This window comes from Argiope bruennichi, chromosome 5 (assembly GCF_947563725.1).
Source record: "Argiope bruennichi chromosome 5, qqArgBrue1.1, whole genome shotgun sequence".
Taxonomy (NCBI): Eukaryota; Metazoa; Arthropoda; class Arachnida; order Araneae; family Araneidae; genus Argiope; species Argiope bruennichi.
The window spans coordinates 64,554,329-64,580,373 of NC_079155.1; the positions used below are offsets into that span (position 1 = coordinate 64,554,329).

General features: G+C 29.4%; 1 protein-coding gene across 1 annotated transcript in view; it reads right to left on the reverse strand.

The window, feature by feature from the left end:
* LOC129969354 (protein lifeguard 1-like) overlaps nt 1–26,045 on the reverse strand; it is a 32,371-nt gene continuing 6,326 nt past the window's right edge. The window contains exons 3-13 of the mRNA XM_056083897.1: nt 23,923–24,041; nt 21,465–21,529; nt 17,776–17,829; nt 16,399–16,449; nt 15,575–15,614; nt 5,901–5,938; nt 4,830–4,917; nt 3,023–3,112; nt 2,865–2,912; nt 2,203–2,378; nt 1–1,029 (exon numbers count right to left, since the gene is read on the reverse strand). Of these exons, the coding sequence (XP_055939872.1) occupies nt 2,226–2,378; nt 2,865–2,912; nt 3,023–3,112; nt 4,830–4,917; nt 5,901–5,938; nt 15,575–15,614; nt 16,399–16,449; nt 17,776–17,829; nt 21,465–21,529; nt 23,923–24,041 (746 nt within the window). The 3' untranslated portion in view covers nt 1–1,029; nt 2,203–2,225. The remainder of the gene's footprint in view (nt 1,030–2,202; nt 2,379–2,864; nt 2,913–3,022; nt 3,113–4,829; nt 4,918–5,900; nt 5,939–15,574; nt 15,615–16,398; nt 16,450–17,775; nt 17,830–21,464; nt 21,530–23,922; nt 24,042–26,045) is intronic.

The following is a 26,045-nucleotide window of genomic DNA, read 5'->3' on the forward strand; positions in this document are numbered from 1 at the left end:
CAAGTTCTATAGACAGTTTATTCTATTATAATTAAATTACAAGTGAAGGAACCGGGCACATATTAGGGAGGTAATAAATAAGCTACAGATTAAATATGATTATTTCAAGATATACTAATTAATCTTGACAATATATACACATTAAGAAGTACAACACACATTGAAATGGTGCTATTCCCAAGATAAATACATTTATCTTGAAGGGGAAAAAAAGATATATATATATATATATTCACTGAGCAGATATTTTCAACAAATTAAATTAAAACACTGAACAAAACAAGACTAGGAAAACATGAAACAAAAATTAGCAATATAAACAGACATTAAAATCAACTGCAAGCTCATTTTATCTCAAATAATATCCATCCATTTTTGTACTTAAACAATAAGTTTCTAAATGGATTAAAAACCTTTTCTATCAATTATTTCAGCTAAAAAAATTTTTTTTAATAAGAAAATTTTTGTCTGTAGAACTCTTGGTACAGAAATTAAAAATAAAACAATATCATATATATATATAATAGAATATAATAGAAAAAAAATCAAATACAACAGCATTATATGTTAATCAGAGAACTTATTTTACATTAAACATTATTACAAGTTAAACTGATTAATAATCAAAAAAATTTAGAAAATTAGATGGATACCAATGTCCATAAAATAATACTAGAACAACATGTAAAAAACTACTGCATTCAGTATTAAAATGTGACCTCCCTCTGCAGGCATTCTTCTTAAATGAATATCTATTTCAAAGGGAACAGAATTTCAGAATATCATAAACTCGATAAAATCACAACTTTCAGGAATGTCAGTCATATGAAAGTGTATCCTTTTTGTATTAAAAGTATATTAATACTTTTAAGACAATACAAAATTATATGGAATAATAAGAATCTCAGCAAAAATTATATATTTAACAATCTCAAAAACTTTAAGAAGAAAGAGTTTTATTTGATCGAACACCTTGAAATATTCTTCAAAACAGCAATGATTATTAATGTACACATTTCAAAGCAGCATCTAAAAAGAAAAGTATGTTTAAATAAATGCATAAAAAAGTCAAAATGTTAAAAAATTATTAATTTTACAATTTTCAAAAATTAATTTAGTTTTTTCAAAAAGGATAAATAATTAAAAAAATACAAAATGTTAAAAACTTTCTTCACTGTACAAGATATGTCAGAAAAAAATATATAATTAAAAGCTAACGATTATCAATTTAATCAATCCAAAAGAGGAAACTAAAGTGTAAATTCTTTGGTACATGCTATTCAATCAATGGTTCCATGATAGAATAAAAATCAATTACGATAAATCAATACAGCAAATTATCCTTAAAAATAAATTTTCTAAAATAATTTGTTATCCTGCAAAAATATCGAGGTTATTTAACCATTCATTATGAAAGCCATTTACATATGAAAAGTTCTTATTTATACAACAGACTAAAATACAGTAGATGAATATTTAGCACTAGTGAGGTAATTAAGAGGGTTGCCAGTCAAATCTGGTTAAAAAATTGTTAGTTTTCCTGCATATGAGCAGTATAAGAGAAATCATGGGAATAGTTCTCTTATGCTGATTAAAATAGAATGACAATACCCTGCTAGTTTTTATCAGTGGGTAAAAGCAAAGGCATATAAGCAACAATTCATCAATACCTGAAATATTATATTTTATGAATATTTATATTTACAAATAGAAAACAATAACAATTTTTCATTATTATTGCCTAGAATTCAGCAAGACAAATGCACATGTCAAGGGAAAAAAGATATGGCTTATGCTCTCATATTTAAAGTCGCTCAATATTTAGAAGTTGAGTGCACAAAAACCAATATAACATTCCTATAATCAAAATACAAATTATTTAAAGGTACTTAGTAAAAAACATCCGATTTTTTCCATCCCAATTTATACACATTTAACAATCAATTCCGCAATTTTTAAGCAAATTTTAAAATTCCCTTTCTATAAATGATTTTTAAATTTCCTGTGTTTTCCCACCACAGCATGATATAAGGATTTTTTTTTTTTTCATTTATTGTTGCATCATTCTTAAAAATATAACGAATGCAAATAAATACTTTGGAAAATTTATATATTATTAACTATTTAGAAAAAATACAAATTTAATACTTTGTTAGCATTTCAAAATTTGTTGAATAATTTTCTGGAACAAACTTATATTACCTGTGCCAACTTTTTGCGCTCCTTTAATTACTTCTTCCTGATCCAAGTATTGTCAACAAGAACATGAAAATGTATACAATATCCAAATAGATCTGCATGGCAGCAAATATATGCTCTTCTGGACTCAGCTCATGCTTCTTGCCACCCATTAACATTTGGGTATCATATGCCAAGAACTAAATAAATTGAAATCCCAATAGTTGCAGTACAGGAAATTTTTAGTCATACATAAAAATTTTAGGTTCTAAAAGCAATCTAAATATATATTATAATTAGATATGAGCTAACAAATAGGATTTTAAAAATAAAAGTAATTTGACTATAATGAGTTTGGGTCAGCAAAATCAACTATAAATTTATTTTGAGAATGCTTGGTAGTTATTATTAATAACATATATTTCATTAACCATAAAATTCAAATAGAATTGTATTGGGAAAAAGAAAGGAATCCATAAAAATATATTAGCATTTAAATTACAATTTTTTCCTATATAATAGTATAAATTAATTTAACAGTTTTATAAATAGTTAAATTTATATTCAGACTGTGTTAGCAACTGGCACAATATTTTTTTTCTTACTAATGATGTGCTTAAAAAAGAAAGCAATTTTATAATATAAAAAAAATCATGAAAACTTAAGAAATTTTCAAAAATACTTACCAATGTAAAGAGCAAAGCTCCGCATCCAGCATATATGGTTGTCATAATCTGAAAATATATTTTATAAAATCAAAAACAAATTTAAAGAATCACATTTTTTTTAAAGCAAATGCTAAGATAAAAAAAAAAGTGTAGGTAAGCTAAAATTATTTTCTTACCCTGTTGTATGTGAAAATGGTGAGGATTCCAAAGAGAAACAGGACCCAAACCAAGATAAAGAGAACTCCACCACAAGAAGTAAAATCAAACTGAAATGGAGTACAGCTAATTGCATATGAATGCTTATATACACACACACCCAAACATATAAATTTCAATAGTGAAATTTTTATAAAGTAGTTAATTTAAAAATAAAAGATATTTTCTTATATAAAAAAGAAGTTCATTGTAATCATGGTCCAATAGCTAATTTCTAAACGGATAGAGATAACCATATACTTCCAAAAAGGAAAAAAATGTTTTAAATGACTGAAGTAATGACTTGGGTAAATCGAGGTATTGCTGAAAAAAATTACAAAATCTCAATTACAATACAAATTTATGATCAAATTTAATAAAATATCCTTAAGGCACCAACATCTAATATATAAAAGGAATTTTTGTTTGTATTTTACACGCTGCCGTAATCTGACTGTGATAAAACTTTGCCAACTTATTGCTTGCACTTGCACAAAGATTATACACATAGTGCAACTATTATATTTAAATGAATTTTTATTTTTGTTCATATTTCATGCGCTTGTGTATCGTTCATCTGATTGCAATAAAACTTTGCCAACTTATTGCTTTGAATCTAGAAAATCCGTTTCTCACATGGTCAGTTGTAGGGTCACGAGTCTGACAGCCAAGAAATTTGTTTCAGCTGAAGAGGGAAAAACAAAAAATATTATCTATCCTAAAATATACTTAAATAATAAAGAAAAAAATATATTATTTATACTTCTCCTCTATATATCATTCAATTTTAGTGAATGTTGACAAGAAAATAAATATCATTTTATCATTCTTAATTAAACAAGATAGCTATTTCAAATGATATTTTCAAAATTACTTCTTCTGTGGCAGCAACATGCTGGGTATCAGCTAGTTTTAAATAAGAAGGTCTACTTTTGTCATTAAATCTAAATGAGTAATGAAAATTTGAATATTAATATTTCGTAAAATGGCACAATTTGAAGACATATCCTTGACCACCTAAAAGGAGATATGTCAATCAGCACTCAGTTTCTACCAGGCTGATTGGCCAAAATAATAAAATTGCTGACTTTCAAAAAATAGTGAAATTTAGATCTTCATAATTTAGGCAGTTATGGTTGCAGAAAATTGAAATGTTTTTTGATTTAAAATTGGAATGACAAAAATATTTTAATGAATATAATTCATTGGACCGAATGGCTGGAATACAATTAAGACTTCTTACTATTTGCAGAAATACATTTATTAACTGAAATAAAACACAATTTTTTTACTCACTTCATTTCTATCCTTTTGAAATTAAAATCAAAAACTCAATTTCATGATGATAATATCATATGTATTTTTATCATATAAATTTTTACTAATTATCCTTTGAGATAATGTATAAATTGTAATAAATATTCTGTAGTGCAGATAACATTTCAATTCTCAACAATTTTCTTTATTGTAGTCGTAAAATGTTTTCATAATTGAAGCTTAATTACTTTCACTTACTAATTACTAAAAATATTTTGCTGAAGAAACCAAGTTACATAAAAATAATTTACAAATATTAACAAGCATTAATCCTAGTAAAGTAGCTGCTTGCCAAAGGTGGCTAATTAATAAATAAAGCATTATGTTTAAAATTTTTGTATGCATTTCTAGTTTTAAAAGCTATTAATGTGTTTGTAGATAATATTTATTAACTCAATACAATAAGTCTTAAGGAAATGTATATGAAATAGCTTTTTAAACTGATAAGAAAAATATAAAAAGCAATTTTACCTTTGTGTGGAACGAAAATATTGAAACTGCAAGGCATACTGCAGCACAAATTCCAACTGCCATCAAAACAACATCAGTTTCATAGAAACTATAAAAAATTGAAATAAATTACTACTCAGTATTCAGAAAAGTAATAAATGTATAACAAAAATCTGAAAACTCCAGGCATATTTTTATTCTTTTTTTTAAATATGCTATATTGAAATATAACCCATCATGAGCTTCATCATAAGGTTTGAGAGCAATATCTTCTGAAAATTTAATTTATTAAAATCTGTAAACTTCAAAAATATAGCTTTGTAAATAATTGATACTAACAACTTTGTATGTAATTGATACTAACAATTATAAGCAAAAATCATTCTTAAAAAATAAAAATACAAACTTTCTTTGTTGAACTTTTGTTTCAGTATATTAAAATATAATTGCATTTGAAATTCTTTTATACTTTCCAACTGAAGATTAACAGAATAATTACTATAGCAGCACTTAATGATATCTAGCATATTTTTATACTATCAATAAATTATATCAGATTCAATTAATAAAATGAAGGAAAAAAGTTTTATTACAATATATCTGTGAATATTCAATTTTTCATCAGGTGCACCATTTGAAATCATTAAAATTATAATAAATGCTAATAATTCATTAATCTAACTACTGGTTAGGGAACAAATCCCTTGAAATCTTGCAAACTATGTTTAAAATGCATTTGTTTAGTAATAGGATTTACTACTGTACAAATTAAAATTTCATGCAACTGTAACAAATTAAACTTTCACGCAATTAGAGAAATAATTATGACATAATTTACAGAATATTTTATAAATGTCTGGTAAGAAAATGTATATGCTTAGCTCAACCTAAAATTACAGTTTTTAAAGTAGGAAGCCAAGAAAATTCAATGAATGGATCCTAGTTTATCCAATAACAAAAATAAATTACATGATTCTCAATGTTGGCTCATACAACTGAAGACTTAACATCACAACATGATATACATCTTTCCAGTCACCATTTATAATGATCTAAATTCATTTAAAAATAACTGTCATTACAGATTCTTACCTGGAAATGGTTCCCAGCATGTAACTCATAGATATAGTCTATAATGATAAAATAGATTTTAAAATTCTAAAATGCAACAAAACATAGACAATATTTATTATCATAAAAATGCATTTTCCATTTATTTATTGTGTTCTAATTATTTGTGCTATTCATATTATTGCTCAAATTCAACTTTCCTTTAATTGATTGTAAATATTTCATATACAAAAAAATATAATTAACAGTTACAATGTAATCTCAAATGTAATTTGAGAAACTAAAAGACTACATGAATAACATCAGTTGTTCTTTTAATTTATAGTCATTTAGGTCTGAAAGATAAAAGGATAATTTAATATGTCAAAACTGAAATAAACGTAGATTTTAATAAATTTAAATTATGACGAAAAGACTCAAGTTCAGAGGGAACCGTGAAGCAAAATAATTTAATTCCATTTTTTAAACAAAAATAACAGAATAATCAATAGAAAATCGTTTAACACCTTTATAGATTTATAAAGGTATTTAATATGTAAAATTTTATAATTTATAAAGCTTTATAATTAAAAGATTTAAATTAACATAAAAAATTAAAGAAAACAATCAAAATAATATTTTAATTAAAAAAAACTAATGGCTAGTGTAACATGTTGTAAAACATTTCACTCTGTTTATTTTTTGTCTTATGTATGTGTTCAATTTAAGATTGTGCAATATTATTTTCAATGTCTGAATACAAACCGTCCACCTATAACCTAAGAATTATTTGTTTTGTTTTGATTTAGCTTGTACTGTATGGCAACATCTTGTAAATAGTGTAGTTTGTTTTGAATGTGTTTGTCCGTTAATAAAGAGCTGTGATATGCAATCAGGTCGTTAATTGCATTTAAGAACACTGATTAATACACTTTTTCGTGAGTATATCACTCATCTGGAGATCTTTTGATCATTTGAGTGAATTGTAATAGAAAAGGCGTCCGCAACGATATTTTTACTGACATTGTTTACATTTCTGGCGTCCGCGACAGGATATTGTTTTTGAATACAAACATGTTTAAAACAGCTAAGGGCTTCTTGAAAGAGGACTTGTTGTTTGTAGCTGAAGAAATTGGAGAGACACTGCCTGATAAGGTAAAAATTTCTGAACTGAAAGATATTATTTTGAATAGCAAAGAGTATTTGGATGATCCAGACTTTGTGACAAATATTTTAGTAACGGCCGTGAGCCAGCGAAAACTAAAAGAAGAACAAAAACAAAAGCAAACAGAATACGAAGAAAGTGGAAAAATAAGAGAACACGAACTGGAATTGGCGAGAATCAGAGCAACGTTGCCAATTACAGGTGAGTCTCAAAATACTGTTATATCTGGTGCTAAAAAGAAATTTAATCTGCCAAAATTAGAATTTAGACAGTTTAATGGCGATATTAAAGATTGGCTACAATTTTGGAGCCAATTTCAACACATTCATAACGATGATGAAATCGCGCCTGAGAACAAATTTCAATATCTTGTGCAAGCTACTGTAAATGGATCACGAGCCCGAGAAGTAGTAGAAAGCTTCCCGGCAACAGCAGCCAATTATGCCAAAGCAGTTGAAAGTTTAAAAGCACGATTTGGGAGAGATGAACTATTAGTAGAAGTTTATGTTCGGGAATTATTAAAGCTGATAATCTCAGTTCAGAAACATGAGAAAATATCGATGACATCTCTCTATGATAAACTCGAATCTTATCTGAGAGCCTTAGAGACTTTAGGAGTGACTACTGATAAATGTGCTTCAATTCTTTATCCCATGGTGGAGTCTTGTTTTCAAGAGGACTTTTTGAAAGCATGGAATAGAAGTGCTTCTTCGGCAGTCTCAACCGATGCTAAAGACCGTTTAACCAACTTGATGACTTTTCTTAAAGCAGAAACGGAGGGCGAAGAAAGAATTAACTTGGCTATGGCTGGTTTTGGCTTGGGTGCAGATGAAAATCGCCAATCATTTAATAAGAAAAAAGTAAGAGATTTTCCAATGAAAAAGGTACCTACAGCTGCCAATTTATTGACTACAACTTCAAAAGAAGTGAAGAAAGAATGTGTTTTCTGTACTGGGAAACACTCGAGCCCAGACTGTTTTCAAGCTCAGAAGATGAGTTTGGCTGAAAGGTATAATATTTTAAGAGAGAAGCAATGTTGTTTTGCTTGCTTAACACCAAAGCATACATCTCGTTCCTGTAAGGCATTTTTAAGATGTGTAATATGTGGGAAAAAGCATGTCCCACTTATGTGTGAGTCTCTAGAGGCTAAGAATCAAGATTCATTCAAGAGTGAGAATAAGAGTCCAAATGTTGAAGTTAATATGGCCAACAACACTTCTAGTCCCAGGGTGTTCCTCCAAACGTTGAAATTAAAAATGGTGTGTGGTAACAAAGAAATCCCAGTTAGGGCAATTCTAGATTCTGGGTCACAAAAGACTTATGTATTAAAGAATGTTGTTGAGAAAATGGGATATATCCCACTCAGAAAGGAAATTCTGATGCACTCATTGTTTGGGGGCATTAAATCTGACAAGTGCGAACATAATTGCTATAGGATAAAACTGAGAAATCAAGACAACAGTGTTACATGCAACCTGGAAGCATTAGACCAGCCATCTATATGTGACAAAATTTCATCAGTCACTCCAGGTTCATGGATTACAGAGCTCCGTGAGATGAAGATCAGGCTATCAGATGTAGGGGAGGAGCCACAATCTGTTCAAGTGCTTCTTGGTTCAGATGTGATAGGGAAGCTCATGACTGGCCAGCGTAGAGTTCTATCCTGTGGGCTTGTTGCCATGGAGACACTACTTGGCTGGACTCTGTCAGGTAAAGTTCCTGAGAATGAGATGTCGTCATTATGCAATGCTATGCTGGTGGCCTCCCTATTTGTGAAAGAGATGGATATCTCCCAATTATGGAGATTAGATTCCTTGGGGATCCAAGATCCTTCAGAACAAAAAACCAAAGAGGAGCTTCATAAAGCGTCGATGGAGCACTTCTTAAGAACTGTCAAGGTCGATGAAGAAGAGCGATTCCTTGTCTCCCTACCTTGGCTTGACGGTCATTTGCCTCTTCCAGACAACTTCAATTTGGCACTCAAAGGGTTGCAAGTGACAACCCATAAGCTGAAGAAGGAAAACTTATTTCAAGAATACGGTGATGTCTTTAAAGAATGGGAACGAGAAGGCATAATTGAAGAAGTTCCCCAAGAGGAAATAAAGTCTGCTTGTCACTATCTGCCCCATCGACATGTGGTGAAGCCGAACAGCACTACGAAAATTAGGCCCGTCTTTAACGCTTCATCAAAACAAAAGGGAGCGGTCAGCCTCAATGACTGTTTGGAAAAGGGATTAAACTTGATTGAATTGATCCCTTCCATGTTAACAAGGTTTCGACTGTATAGGTTTGGCATTTCGGCTGATATACGGAAGGCCTTCTTACAAATAAGTCTATATAAGGAGGATCGAAATTTCCTGCGATTTTTGTGGCACAGTGAAAAAGGAGAACTCATACATTACCGACATTGCCGAGTGGTGTTTGGTGTTTCCAGCAGCCCTTTCTTGCTTGGGTCAACAATCCAATACCACTTGGAGAGAAAGTTGGAAGAAGCGCAGCAAGGCCGTGGAAGATACCCTGAGTGCATTATTCAAAAGTTGATGAACAGCTTTTACGTGGACAATTGTTTAGCAAGCGTCAAAACCCAGTCGGAGCTAGAACGATTTATTGATGTAGCCACAGAGATCATGGCTGAAAGAAAATTTGACTTACGAGGGTGGGAGCACTCTAGCCCATCTGATCCAATAACAAGTCCTACAATCATCCTGGGAACGATTTGGGACAGACATTGTGATACTCTTTCAATAAATATTCCTGATTTGAGAGAACTAATGGAAGAGGTAATCACGAAAAGAAATATTCTTGCTGCTTCCCACAAAGTGTTTGATCCCTTGGGGATTACCAGTCCAGTGTTGCTACTACCAAAACTCTGGCTACAAAATTTGTGGAAATCTAAAATCGGTTGGGATGAAGAAGTAGATCTAAAAACACGTCAAGATTTTCTGAAGTGGCTAATGGAGCTGGAATATTTGAAGCATGTTAAAGTACCAAGGTGGTTACACTGTGATAGCGGATTTGAGCATATTTCATTGCATTTTTTTTGCGACGCAAGCAAACTAGCCTATTCTGCGGTTGTTTTCCTACGAGTTGATAGTGGAAACTCTGTACACATACAACTGGTGCAGAGTAAAACTAGAATTGCACCTTGTGGGAAAAAGGAAACAACTATTGCAAGGCTGGAACTTCTTGGTGCTGCTATATCTGCTCGTCTTTCTTCCACTGTCTTGAAAGAGTTTCCAACAGACAATGTTTATTTCTGGACAGACTCTACTACTGTGCTGGCTTGGTTGAAGAGAGAAGAACCGTGGGGTGTATTTGTTTACAACCGTGTTCAAGAAATTCGGAAGCTGACACCAGTCAAAGCTTGGAGACACGTTCCTGGATCACTGAATCCAGCGGACTGTCCGAGTAGAGGGTGTTCAGCGAAGCAGCTTTGCAGTTCGAAATGGTGGGAAGGTCCCAGTTGGTTGTATCTTTCGTCTCATGAATGGCCTGTTAGTGATGTTGTAGTAGATGTCAATGAGGAAGAAGTGAATAAAGAGAGAAGAGCTATCGTGACCTCTATGGTGAATATTCAAACAACAGATATAAAGAGTGAATATTTTTCCACCTATAGTAGAAACATCAGAGTAGTGGCATGGATTCTACGTTTTATTCATAACGTTTCAAATGCAACCAAGCTAAAAGGAAGCTTAGTCTATGAAGAATTCAGACAAGCAGAGATTTTGTGTTTCAAGTCCATGCAGTCAAATGCCTTTCAAGATGAGAAATTTCTTGCTAAAATGCAAGCATTTAAAGATGAAAATGGGCTTCTGAGAATAAGAACCAAACTAGCAGATAGTTGTGAGAAGGAAGATTTCAAGTTCCCAATTCTCTTACCTGCCAATGATATTGTAGTAAAATTAATTCGAGAGGAGCATATAAAAGCAATGCATGCAGGCTCTTCAATATTACTTGCCCGGCTTAGAGAGAAATTTTGGATAATTAGAGCCAAAAGATTAGTTAAGCAGGTTCTTTCTGAGTGTGTGATTTGCAAGCGTTATAAAGCTAAACATCTTGAAGTACCCTTCGCTCCACTGCCTAAAGATAGAGTTACTCAGACAAAGGTATTTGAAGTAACAGGTGTAGACTATGCAGGTCCTCTTTATCTTAAGTCGAAAGGAAAGGCCTGGATTGTTTTATTTACTTGTGCTGTCTACAGAGCAGTGCATTTTGAATTAGTCCGATCACTCACTACTGATACTTTTATTCAAGCCTTAAGAAGGTTCATTGCAAGAAGAGGCAGGATTTCAGTACTTTACAGTGACAACGGTACTAATTTCGTAGGGACAAATAATGCGTTGCGAGCATTAGATTGGGATAAAATTTCTGTGTACTCAACTGCTCAGAAAATCACTTGGAAATTTATCCCACCCACAGCAGCCTGGTGGGGTGGATGGTGGGAGCGTATTGTGAGAATGCTCAAAGAGCTTTTACGTCGAGTATTAGGAAAATCTATTATAAATTATGAAGAACTCCTAACCATCTTATGTGACTGTGAGTCCATAATCAATGCTAGACCGTTGACATACATACAAGATGATCCAAATGAATTGCTACCTTTGACTCCAGCCATGTTTATTCACGGAAACAGCAACTATGAAACGCCAGATTTAGATAAAGTAGATCGATCTTCGTTGGTAAAGCGCACCAAATATTTGCAGAAGTTGCGTGAGGATCTTAGACAAAGATTTAGAAATGAATATCTTGCTCTTCTGGTCCACAGAGGGACAAGGAAAAGTGATGTTTTAGAAGTGGGCGATGTTGTACTGATTGGTCATGACAATATTCGACGCATTGACTGGCCTCTTGGTGTTATCTTGGAGGTTTATCCTGGCAAAGATGGTGTCCCTAGAGTAGCGAGAATTAGAACCTCCCATGGTGAGAGGATCCGTCCCTTCCCAAGGCTTTATCCATTGGAAGTGTCAGCAAAAACTGAAATTGATGTTTTGAAGACCTCAGGAAAAAGTGGCTTATCTATTGAGAAGACTCCTGATTTACCTACTGACCATGTTCCTGATTCACCTACTGACCATGTTCCTGATTCCCCTGCTGATCATGTTCCTGATTTACCTGCTGAGCAGGTTCCCAATTCTCCTGTTGAAAGGACTGATATTTCTGAGGAGATACACCATACTAAAACCAGATTAGGAAGGACCATAAAAGTTCCTCGTAAATTGGACTTGTGAACTCCTTTGAATTTTACAGATTTCACGAGGAATTAAGTATTATAAATTTCAATTTGTTTATATTGCAAAGTTCAGTTTGTAACCCATCACTTTGCAAGGTGGGAGTATGTAACATGTTGTAAAACATTTCACTCTGTTTATTTTTTGTCTTATGTATGTGTTCAATTTAAGATTGTGCAATATTATTTTCAATGTCTGAATACAAACCGTCCACCTATAACCTAAGAATTATTTGTTTTGTTTTGATTTAGCTTGTACTGTATGGCAACATCTTGTAAATAGTGTAGTTTGTTTTGAATGTGTTTGTCCGTTAATAAAGAGCTGTGATATGCAATCAGGTCGTTAATTGCATTTAAGAACACTGATTAATACACTTTTTCGTGAGTATATCACTCATCTGGAGATCTTTTGATCATTTGAGTGAATTGTAATAGAAAAGGCGTCCGCAACGATATTTTTACTGACATTGTTTACAGCTAGTATACGACAGAAAAATGTGCAAGAACATGAAAACCCGTAAAGACAACAAACAAAAAAACAAAACAATGTAATGCATTAAGTTTTACAACAATTGTGTGAAGTAAATGTTTCATAAATAGAATATACTGTTCATTAACTATATTTGTAATTTATAGTTCAAATTTCATATACATAGCAGAACTTTATTTGGAGGGTATAATTTGTTTCCGAATCATCTGCCAAATTCTCCCGATCTTATTAATAATGAGAAACGTTTATTAAGAGAATTTTTTTTTCTACAGGAATCCAGGTGAAATAAGATAATATATTCTATTTCAGAAAGAAATATTCACATAAATTATTAATATAACTTATCATTTGTAATGTATGTTTTTTATTCATAAAAAAGTTGTCTAAAAACATTTATCTTTGGTTATAATTCGGCAAAAAATAGGACACAGTATTATCGTGAAAAAAATTTGTATCATGTACAGTTACTGCCTAATTACAATGATGCTTCTCAACACATGATGGAATAACTTCCCATACTTTCAGCATCTCCTTTATTTCAGTGGAAGGTTCTTTCTCTATTGCATTTATTATTACCTCCTCTCCTGACTAAATCACCTCTGTAGCATTTGGCTGTGACAAAGCATGTGGATCTCTAAGGTCTAAGTTGTTCTGGATACGTTCTTCCACCAGATCAAAGTTATTGCTATCTTACCTTTCGCACAAAAATTTTGGCAAAAGACAAAATCTTGTCTATTAAGGCTCTATAAGCTATCATTTAAGCCTCTTGGGGATGTATTCGACAACACTATATGAACATAACTTCTCTCGTGTAGATATAAGGTTTACTTCTAGCAACTGCTCAATATATACTGATCAAAGCCAATCCAGCACATGATTTCAGTGTTTCCTTATCTCTCATTTGGTGAAATATCTTTATGTATTAACCTTTTCTTATATTCTATTTTTCTCATTATGCAAATCATTTTCACAAGTCGAGCTCATTAAGTAAGGTTTGACTGTATGAAACTTCTAATTCTTCCATGAAAAATTTTAACTAGTAAATATGGTACATATATTATATTACTTTGATTACAGTTTGTAAATAAAATATTTTTTTCGACAAAATAATTATTTAGAAGTATGTATAAGTATTTTTATAATGGAAATTTTCAAATTACAAATTTACAATAGAGATACATTTCAGTTACTTCTGATAAATAATTCTCAAACTTATTTGTAATGATTGTTTTCCTTGAGCAAACAGTTTTATATGTTGTAAAATAATAATAAAAATCGATATGCCACAGAATTTTCTTTTTTTTTTTAAATTCTTTCTTCTTTGCTAATACTGTAAAAGATTAAAAGAATTTCTTGTTTTATACATATATGCAATTTACACACTTCTTGAAAAGATTGTTCAACAATTAAAAAAGGCAAAACAATTTTTTAAAACTTAATTTCTCTTTATTAAGGAGATATTTCAGATAATTTTAGATTCTAAATCAAATTGCTGTCTTTCAAACTATTAAATGATTTGTTTTGCATTATTTATCTTATTAATAAATGGTTTGTTTTTTTTTTGTTTTACATTATTTATCTTATCAATGAATTTATTTTCTAAATATACAGAATATTCTTTTCCAAACAATAATAATAGCAAACATGCAATATTTTATTACTAGTATCTAAATAGTCACTTCAAAGGAATTCTGTAAGGTGAGAAGAAAGAGATACTCTATAGATATCAATTCAAGATTTTTTTTGTTTTAATATATTACAGTCCAACTCAAATTGAAAGAAAGAACTTCTAAGAAGAAAATTCAAAAAAACAGAAATTCTGATTTGGAGAAAAAAATACATTGGAAATATTTTACTATTTTAAAAACAAACTGTGTTTACAAAGTTGATTTTTGAGGGTTAAAAGATATTTAATAAATAAATTTAAAAAGTAGTATATTTAATAATAAATTTAAAAAGTAAAAAAAAAGCAAAATCTTTCTTAGAATGCATTAAAAAATGTATGTTAGCATATCAATCTTTTTTAGACATTATTCAATTCTGCTTATTACATGTGTGTTTACTAAGTTGAATTTTGCTTTCACATTTAAAAAGTTCGCTTCAAGGGGAGATACATTAAAAGAAACCCGAGATAATCTGAATTTCAAGGAAAAAAATTACTCTAAATTAAAAAAGGAGTTCATAGAAAAGAAGCTCAGAACAACATGTAACTAACCAGCAAGAATTTTTATTACAGTAAGAATAGATGAAATAATTGTTTTTTCTTATTCAATTTATATTCCTTATTATGAACTGAATTCATGATCATTAATTGACTGCAATACATATAAAAAAAGATAAGAAAAATTTTGCTCATTTCACAGAAATTTATTCATAACACAGAAACTTTCTTCTTTTTGCATTGAAAATAAAAAGTTATTTAAAGTATGGAAGAAATGGTATTTTGAAATTAACTAGTTTAAATGTTATCCATGTAACAGCTAATTAATTTTTACAGATTTATAAATGATTTAAATAAACTATCATTCAGATATTTTCATATTTCAATAAAGGATGCAATTTGCAGGTTACAACTAAACAATAAATTTTACAACAACTAAACGCAACATTTTAAATATCCCTCATCAATATATTAAACCTGAAAAAATTAATAGCCATTTGAAACAAACAAAAAAAAATCTAGTGAATAAATATATTTTGAATTTTATTAAAATTAAGAATCAGTAACTGTGAAAACAATGTGTGCCTTAACCAAAAATAAATAAAACTCAATAAAATGTCAAAATAAATTAGTAAATAAATAAAAAATTTAATTAGAAAACTAAAATACTTACAAAAATGGACAATAGGATCATATTAGTTGGATATTTCCTCCTACAAAGAAAAATCCAAAATCAGATAAACATTTAGACTGCAGAGTGTACAGCAATATAACAATATGTTATATCTTAAACAACATAGTATCAAAAATTGATAAAAATAAATAAATTCAAAACTATTGTTGTAATTACATTACTTTAAAAGGAAGGGGAAATGAAAAACTTACTAATGGAGCAATATAACTTTCTTTTATAAAGAACCAAAAAGACGACACACAAATGTTAGCTGAAGTTTATCACGAATGCAAATAATACATTTTCATATATATTATTTCACCATGTTACAAATTAAAATGTGAAAAAAATTTAACATCAATAATAATAGTGATGAAAATAGAGATTCAAACATCATGTAGAAAATTTCAATATAGAAAAATAAAAATGATTTATAGAGTAATTCTTATATATTCTTATTGTATACAATTCAATTAATAATGGAAAAAAACACAGTTAAAAAAAGTGAAGTGAATTCTAACTTTCAAAATCATATAAGCTTATTATAAATTCAATTAACATAAAAGCATAATGTATTAATATTTTATCTGATGTTAAGCTGAATTTCTTGAGCTTTTTGGATGCAGAACAGTTTACAGAAAGCAATACATTAAACACAAAAACCAAAAAATATTCTAGATACATATATATATGCAATTATCAAACTATTATAAATGAATAATAATATTTAAAAACAAAGATATTTATAAAGTAATTCTCCTTAGAAAAATGGTAAAAAAATTCGGAAAAATGATATTTTCAATAGCTACAAGTCAATCACATACCTCAAGTTTCCGCAGCAAGCCAAAGCAATATACACACCAAGAAATATGGCACTAAATAGAATGAATGATTCAGTAAGAAAATTTATAAAAACTTTATCGCAAAAAAATCTGTACATATTTAATAAAGTACGAAAATTCAGTGCACATTAATTCGCAATTTATACATTTTAGCATTAAATGACTGATAATTGATAAACTTAACCTGCATTTATGTTTACATTTTTCTTTAGAAGAAAGTTTTTTTCCTCTTATCTAAGCAATACAATTTAAATTAAAAGTAAAAATTTAGAGAAGAATATTAATTATAAAAATGTTTAAAATTTGATATTTTCATATTAATTCTAAAAATGAAAAGTAGGATTAGTATCTTAAAGTAAATTAATGGTAGGATAGAGATTGCTTTTATTTCAATACTTCTAAAAAATTCAAACTTGTAATGCAGCATGATTTACTTTTTTTTTTCTTTTGATAAAATACAAAAAGATAAACAATTTACAAATCAATAAAGATTATTTACAAATAAAAAAAATCTTTAATTTAGTTTAATTGAAATAAGTTTAGAAACAACAGTTAGATAATAAGAAAGAAATTTTCATAAACTTTGTTGTACAGTACAAAAATCACTGTTCTATACTGTTACAATCCTAAAATTAAATAGCAGATTACAATTAATAATTACTATAAATTTAACATAATTGATCCCAAAATAGAAATAAGTAATTAGAACTAGACTTAAAGGGTGTAAAGCATATTTATAGGTAAGGTGGTAGATAGCTAAATTGGAGTATTTAGTTAAGTCTATAACCCTAAAACAAAAATGATTTGCTCAACTTTACTAGTACTTTGACATTTAAAGTAGAAAAAAGGAACATTTCCATTACTCTGACTGAAAACGGATGGGACTGAGGGAAACAGGTGTGCAATTATTAAGAAAGACATTTTTCAAGAATTTAAGAAACTAGAATGCAGAATAAAATCACATAAACATAAAAAACTTTTAATATTTTTTTTATCAACTGATGTACAACAAAATGATGGCATTAAATATTTTATTTATTCATAATGACATTTGAAGTCTGGTTTCCAATAAATTCAAAGTTTATTGAAAGTATTAATAAAAAGTAAACTAGGAAGTAAAACGAGGTTAATAAATTTTAGTAAGGGTTATTTTTAAACAAATTATTAAAAAAAAAACACAAATGTAAAATTTTTTTAAAGATATTATATATATGTCCTAATCAAGCTCTTTAACATTCGAATTCTAAAATATTCCAAAAAGGAAGGAATATAAAGAAAAATAATCTGGTTAAAAAATTTATCAAAAACTTTTAGTCCTAACAATAATTTTTAATTCAAAAGAATAAACGGCTCACTTACTATGATATATAATAACAGAAAATGTTTCTTTGCACAAACAATTTGACGTGTCTCCTAAAATAAAAACATTACAAAATTTAGCACATAATAAAATTTTTCACAGTAAATTAATTAAAACTGCATTAATTAAAAACTTACATCAATTGATAGAAAATTGGGGGGGGGGGGAAATGTTTCACAGTATATCAAAACCTGAATGACAACAACAAAAAATGCCTTCAAATCCTTCTTTATTTTAAAACTGCTTGGCATCATAAAGTTCATCATACAGAAATACGACAGTCATATACTCTCAGCAGATAACTCATGTCTTCATAAATTTAACTCAAGGAAAAATGCAGAAGAGATATCCAAATGAAGGAGGCATCAAAGCAAAAACATCTCATTATATATCAAACATACCAGAAGTCACCGTCTCCTCGACCACTTCTGATCATGTGATCAATCTCAACGTCACAGAAAATACGTGCCGTTACATAAAGGGGGATGAGACAATTTATGTTTTTGATTAACAAAAAATGCAAATCTACAATATATATGTAATGATATTTTAAATTGATTTAAATTCTAATTAATTTACAAAGTTTTATTTTAATTTAGCCCATATCAAAATCTTACTAAAATATTCTCTTATTTCCTGATCCGATTCCACTTTTTCTACTTAATTCAAGAGAAGTTTTGTAAAATTGCTGAATCGGCTAAAAGCCGACACTTTCACGCGCTCCGTGTGAAGGGCTAGAAAAATTTCCAATAAACACATTATTTTTTTTAAAAGATATGTTTAATTTATTTGTGATTGACATGCGTCAGAAATCCCTATCAGAATCTTAATAATATATTAGCACTATGAAAAAATATTTACGCTATCAATATCTCATATTATATAATAAGACAAGGGAAAATTTATTTCTCTCTTCTTCCCCACTTCTGCTTTTATGCCACACAGAGAGGGGACGTAACAGGTTGTCCAGGCCTTTTTGTAAATAAATTATGCCTTCCCGGGATAGATTAAAGCGAATTTAAAAATCGAAGATCTCTTCACTGCCTGTTGCACTTTAATTCTGCTTCACATAAAATAATGCTTATATATATACATATTTATAAATATAACAGGTAAAAATACTTTGAACAATTAAATAAAAAACTCTGGAACAAACATAAAAGGGGGGAAAAGAATGAAACAGATATTAAGAAGATAGTATTATATATATATATATATATAAGCATTATCAAGTTACAGGGTTGCCATTTAAATCTGATTTATATTAAAAAAAACCTGTGTTTTACCTTGCATTATCTGCAGTACAAAAGGAAGTGCACAAACAGAACTCTGTTACAAAAGAATAAAATGCCCCCCTCCCCCGTTTTTCATAGAAATAAGCAACAATTCAACATTACTTGAAATATATATATATAAAAACTCTTTATTATTGCCTAGAATTTTCCAAGACAATATCATATGTTAAGGGGGCAATAAGATATTAATATCTTACTGTATGCTTTCTAATTTAAAGTCATGCAAAATTAAAAACAGGAGTGAAATAAAACACAAAATAACATTCTTGCTAACATGATACAAACCATTTAATTATTACAAAAAAAAAAAAAAAAAAAAAAAAAGAGTTTTTTTTTTTTTTTTTTGTGAATTTATATATTTGAGCAGCAATTTCCACTTCTGCTGATTTTTTTCCAGTCATCAGTTCCCACCCCCCTTTTTGAAACAATTTAATTTGCAAAACTACTTTTGTATTCGCTGAATTCTTTTTTTTCTCTGAACTTTTTCTAGCTTTTCTGAAGTTTACAATAACACATATGTACCAATTTTCTCAACTATAGCAAATCTCTGGAGATCAGAGAATAAAAGCTCTTGAGACATCACTATAAAACAGTTCTTAGATGAAGTTAAAAAATTTTCTTTTATGGTTTCAACAGCAATTCCACTTTCCACAGTCACACTGTCATTCTACAGGCCTCAAAACATTAGAAAAGAAATATCACCTACATCAATTTCTTCATTAAATGAATCAAGCTATTCCTTATATTCACTTTAGTTTTTTGAGTGAAAATTTCAATTGGATCTTTGCACTTTCTGAATATGGAGTGCAAATTTATGTTCATCCATTTGCTTTATACATTATGTCAGAGTTTTTCAAAAAAACATGGATTTAAACAAGATAAATTTTCAGCATAACAAAATTTTTGTCAGTGCACACGGATACATTTTTGTAGTATTCTTCACAAATATAAAACACTCAACTTAAAAGTATGTATGTTAAGTTTCAGTACCTACTTATTTCTGTATTTTCCAGATTTTTAAGGAAAATTCTAAAATTTCCCCCATTTTATAGTTAATTTTGAAATTCCCAGTGTTTTCTCGATTTTCCCAATGCTGTGGTAACTCTGAGTTATCTCAAATAAAAGCTTATGCAATCGGGGGGGGGGGAAGATACAGAAAATATTGAGAAACTGTAATGTGCTTCTACTTACCCCCTCCCCTCCCCAGAGAAGCAAAAGTTTTTTTTTAAAAAAATGTCCTCTTAATTGGCAAAGATATTCAGAAAATGATACAAATATTGCAACAAATTTGTAATATTACATTTCTGCAGAGTTAGCCACATATTAAGAAGAAAAAAATAGATATTTTAATGGATGTCAGGTTAATGGCCCTTGGTAATATAATAAAATTGAAGGTTCCAAAATATATAAAAATGCTTTTAATTATTATAAGGAATTGTAATCCAAGATCCTTCTAAACACTTAGATACCATTTTTGAAAGATAATATGAAAATAAAGTGTGTTAGTTGAATGAATTCTTTCTTTAGAGTGTTGATAATAAAGCGAGTTCTCATGTTTTATCTTAAAGGCTTTGCTACTAATCTGGTATTTGTGAAGATGAAATAACTGATGATTTGCAGTCTACAAGCGAGTGTGTTATTGATTCTTTTAAGTGCTATCATTTTGTACGTTTGAGTTATGTTTTATATTTTCTAAATAATAATGCATTGCTATCCATTACTGAATTAGTAGGACATACCACTACTAAACACCTATTAAAAGGGTTTTCCACAGTATTTTCACTGTATCTGAAATATTTCATGAGTAATTTAGAATACAATTACTCTACTGCCTTGTAAAAAAAACAACCCTAAGAAGATTTCCTATCTATAAACATTTTGTGAAAATGAAATAAGTGGAAAGATAAAGTCGTATTCTGAATCTACAAATGTGGACAAGAAATGATATCTTGATTAATGATGTTTATTCCTTTAACATACTCTTTTTGATTAACTTCACTTTCCTATATTGATTGGCAAAATTCTAACTTAAAAACCACTAAGTACAAATCCATGACTCATGCTGAAACAGCACTCATTACTATTATACATAACTAAATAATTTATACAATTCACCCTACATCATAGTCTAAAAAAAAAAAAAAAAAAAAAAAGATCAAAAGCAAAATTTATTATTAACAAGGAAAAGTTTCTTTTCTTTTTTAATTTCATTTAAATGTTGTTACTTATTTCATGCACATAAAATTTGGAAAATTCAAAACTATGCCAACTTTTTTTTTAAAGTCTGATCTATATCAGTTTAAGAAATGAATGTTCATATACTACGAAGATGTGTAAATAAAAGAAAAGGCTTATAGAAGGACAGTGATATACATTGTAAGAAAACTACTTACTCAAAAACAAAAAGAGCAATAACTCCAAGTGAAAATGCCAATTGTATCATCAAGATAAAGTAGACCTAAAAAATAAAAAAATAATAATTGAAACATTAATTGTGCAATGCAATTAAAAAAATATACATAAATACAAAAAAGAACAAAATAAACTATAAACCTTCATGTTATAAAAGAATGAGCATTTTTAACTTCCACATAATAGTTTAATAAATGTAGTACATTGTTTAAAAAATTTAACTTCATTATTAGCAATTATGCTTGATGTATGAACTAAAAATTTTTATATTTGTAATGGCTTTTTTTTTGTTTGTTTAAAGCTAGAATTTTCTTTCTTTTTTTTTCCCAGCACTAAGTGACTTAAAAGAAAAATCTAACTTGTAAATTAAGTGAAACAACTCGTCAAAAAATTTTAAGAAATACATGGTCCAGTCACATTAATATGATCACATGACAAAATCCAGAATAACCACCTTTCACAGAGTGAACAGCTGCAAGAGGTGCAGGAAGAGAGTCAATTAGGTTCCTGAAGGTGTACACTGGGATGTTGTGCCATGCAAACTCCAGTACCACAGCTAGCATGCGCTAAGTTATGCGGATGAGGATCCATAGTGCGAACAACCTGATCGAAGTGATCCCCCAGATTCTCGATTGGGTTTGATTCCGGGGAATTTGGTGGTCAAGGGAGTAAGTACTCTTCAAACCACACACACGTACACTGCATGCTTTATGACACATCACATTGTATTGCTGGTAGATGCCTTCCACAATGATGAGTGCAACCAGAGAATACCAGGAAAACATTCCCCAAATCATAATGCTCCCTCCTCCAGCTTGGACTCTTCCGGTAATTGTAGAGTATTTGCTTTGAGACGTTTTACGCCATGTATGCCAACGTCCATCCGTCTGATGTAGCATAAAATGTGATTCATCAGAAAAAGCCATCTGTCTCCACTCAGAGGAAGGTGAGTTGCGGTACTGGTGTGCAAATTCTAGCCTCGGTTGCCAATGAACAATAGTCAGCATAGGTGCATTAACCAGGTCATGGCCCATATGCAGCAACGTTTGTTGAACTGTCATTGTGGATATACTGTTGATAGCCCCTTGGTTCATTAGGGTGGTCAGTTGTTCAACGGTTGCACATCTATTTGCCCAAAAGCATCTCCAAAGCTGTCGTTCACCTCTGCCACCTATGACCTGTAGTGAACCACATTTTCCAGGTGGTTGATTTTGGATAGTACCATTTTGCCATGCACAGAATACTTTTACCACTGTGTCCCACAAACATTTTACCAAATTAGCCATTTCAGAAATGCTTCCAATCTTGGCCCGAAAGTCAATGATCATACCCTTTTGGAAGTCAGATAAATCACTCTGTTTCTGCATGACTACAAGAACCAAAATGTTTTCCGAATGTCTACAACGCTTCATTATATATCCACCAAATTTGCTGATAACATGTGCCTTCTGTGATTGGTTATTTAATGTTTACACAAAAGTAGGCAGTGGTCATATTAATACGACTGGACTGTGTATGTATAAATCTATTATTTATTTTTTTGCATAATTTTCTGAATGATATAATCAAATATATGTACAAAGTAACTAAATGACAACTTGAAAAGATTAATATCTTATTTTAAATTTTAACCCTTAACTACTGACAAAATTATGCAATTTTCTCTCTATGCCCTGAAACTTCACCCAATTCTAAGATATATGTATTCCTTAGTTAAGCCATGTTCAGGTAATTTTATTGCATTTCAAAACAGTTTGATGTCATTATCTGGCTAGCAATAAATTATAAAGGAAAATATTTTGTCAAAACTTCAACAAACTTATATATATATATATATACTCCTAAGAGTGGATATGTAAGCATGCAAAAATGAAAGGGAGCTGAGAAAGGCAATCTTTTGCTGGAAATAAAATACAAAGATTTGTAGAAGATAATATATGATGCAGACTTATAAAATAACAGAAAAAAAATGAATAGTTAAGCACAAAACAATTAATCAAATTAAAGATATGTGAAAACATCTGCCTAAGATTTCTTTTGCGTAATATTATATAAATGCACGAATAATACAGTCAAACAGTTCATTTTTTTTTTAAGCAAACAGAAGATGAATTTTTAGATTGATTGTCTATTACTGTTTATTATCAAACAAATTAAATAGTATTTAATCTCCAGATTTTGCAAATACTTAGGAATGAAAAATATGTGCTTATTACTTAAATATGTATGATACAGAACTATTAATATCCAACATTAAAAAAATGTCAGTTTTATAAAATATGGTATCTTAACATCTGCATTATATTTTCACCTAAACTGCAACTACTAAAAACATATGCATCTAAATAAAACTTGCAACTTTCATCACATAATCAAGAATTCAAAAATGTGAAATAAAAGTACTGATAATATATAACAGATTTATAGTCTGAACTTTACCTTTCTTATAAATATAGCTCTAATAGCTTTGTCAGAAAATCCTGTCCATCCTGGTATAATTTCTTCTTTGAATGTTGAATCTCCAGCTGTTTGAGGCATACCATAAGTGCCAAAGTTTCCTGAAAGAATTATAGTTTTAATTATAGAAAAAGGAAAATTTTCCAATAACCAATGTGAAAGGTGGTTATTCTGGATTTTGTCATGTGATCATATTAATGTGACTGGACCATGTATTTCTTAAAATTTTTTGTCGAGTTGTTTCACTTAATTTACAAGTTAGATTTTTCTTTTAAGTCACTTAGTGCTGGGAAAAAAAAAGAAAGAAAATTCTAGCTTTAAATAAATAAATAAAAAAAAAAAAAAAAATCTATCCTATTATTAAAACTTGAGTCTCAGCACCTCAAAGACAGGTATATTAATAAAATATTCATTTTTAAAAAATTATATATTTAAAACTATTTTATGCACAAACATGAATATATGAAAATAATGGCAAACTTATTAAGTTTGTGCGACCTCTGGATCATACAAACCACATTCAGGCAATAATTGAACACATTCTACATATTTTGTAGTTATCCTGCAATGATCAGCAGTAGTACCCTATATTTTTCTATTAATTTAAAGACATCAAAAATACTAAGCAAATGGGGAAATTAAAGCAACCTTATGCAATAAAATTTAATTTGTATATACATACAGTTTGATAGAAAATAGGAATATAACCTACTAATATCAATGATTTTTACAACCAAATGGATCCTGCATAGGATTGCAGAATTGTAGCATCTCTAAGTATTTCTCAGTTAATGAATATAATTATTAATTTATTGAATTTTGTACATGATATCTAAATTCATCAGTAATCTAACATCATTTTTGTTAAAATTCTTATTTTCAGCAGAAAAATAAGGAAAAAAAAAAAAATGATGCAACCTTTATTTTGAGGAAGGAAATCTTCATAAAACTCATACTTAAGCAGTACTTATTTCAGCTGAATCCAATAACGGAGCATATTTGGTCCATTGGATATATATATTCTGTAGTTAACAAGGGCAGAGGGGTACTATCAGAGAAACAACATCTTCTTCCTTTCAAGAGAGCTTAACATTTATTAAACGATTAAAAAGTTAATATTTTTGATGCAGATATTTTTCATGAGCTTGTATTTTGATAAAATTAACAATCAGGAGTTGTCTTCCCAAAACTTTCTTGTATGCTCTCTACTAATGGCTATAAAGGACTTGCAAGGCAATTATCTGAATTTCATGGAAGAATTCAATTTCTATCTAATGCTTTAGAATTTAACGTAGTTCTAAAAGAGGTGTACCCCCATTTCACCTTAAATACAATGCATAATCTCTATCTTTCCCATGCTATAATACCAAGAATAGCTGAAACCTAATCCCCTTTTTCTTTTAACCAAAAATATTCATTTTGTCTAGTTACCCATCATTATTCAAAGATGGGGATTTTTCAAAGGGGGGGGGGGAGTGAAGAATTCAAAATCGTCTAAATATTATTTATACTTTCTAAAGCTATACATTAGGAACCTTCCAAATAATTTTATATACATAAAGTTTACTTAAAAATTGATTTAATTACCAGAATAAAAAATAATTAAAAACTATGTCTGCAAACAACTAAATGTTATATTAACAAAGCCACTAATTATATTAAATGCCATACCTGAATTGTAATTTACAGATATGATATTTTAAAGGAGTCCTTAATGAAGATCAAACCAATTAAACTCTTTAAAAAAGAATCAAAATAAAGAAAACATTTAATTCAAGTTTAATTAAACACTGAACAGCTTAGCAGAAAAAGATATGTATTTATGCATTATATCAGTTTTATTCCTATATTTAATAGCTCAGACAGTAAAATTAATGTTTTAATGAGTGATAAAAATACTGCTTTTTTAAAGAAAAAAATTGGTTACCCTTGTGACTTTACACTATCTTAATAGAAATAAAAGTTGTTGTGGCTATGTATTTCTGCTTCACATTTCATCTTAAGCAATTAGGCTGAATTCAATCATACTTATTATGCAAGATACCAAAAAGAGTACTATCAACTTTTCAAAATACAAAAATTAATTAAAAATTCAATTAATTACA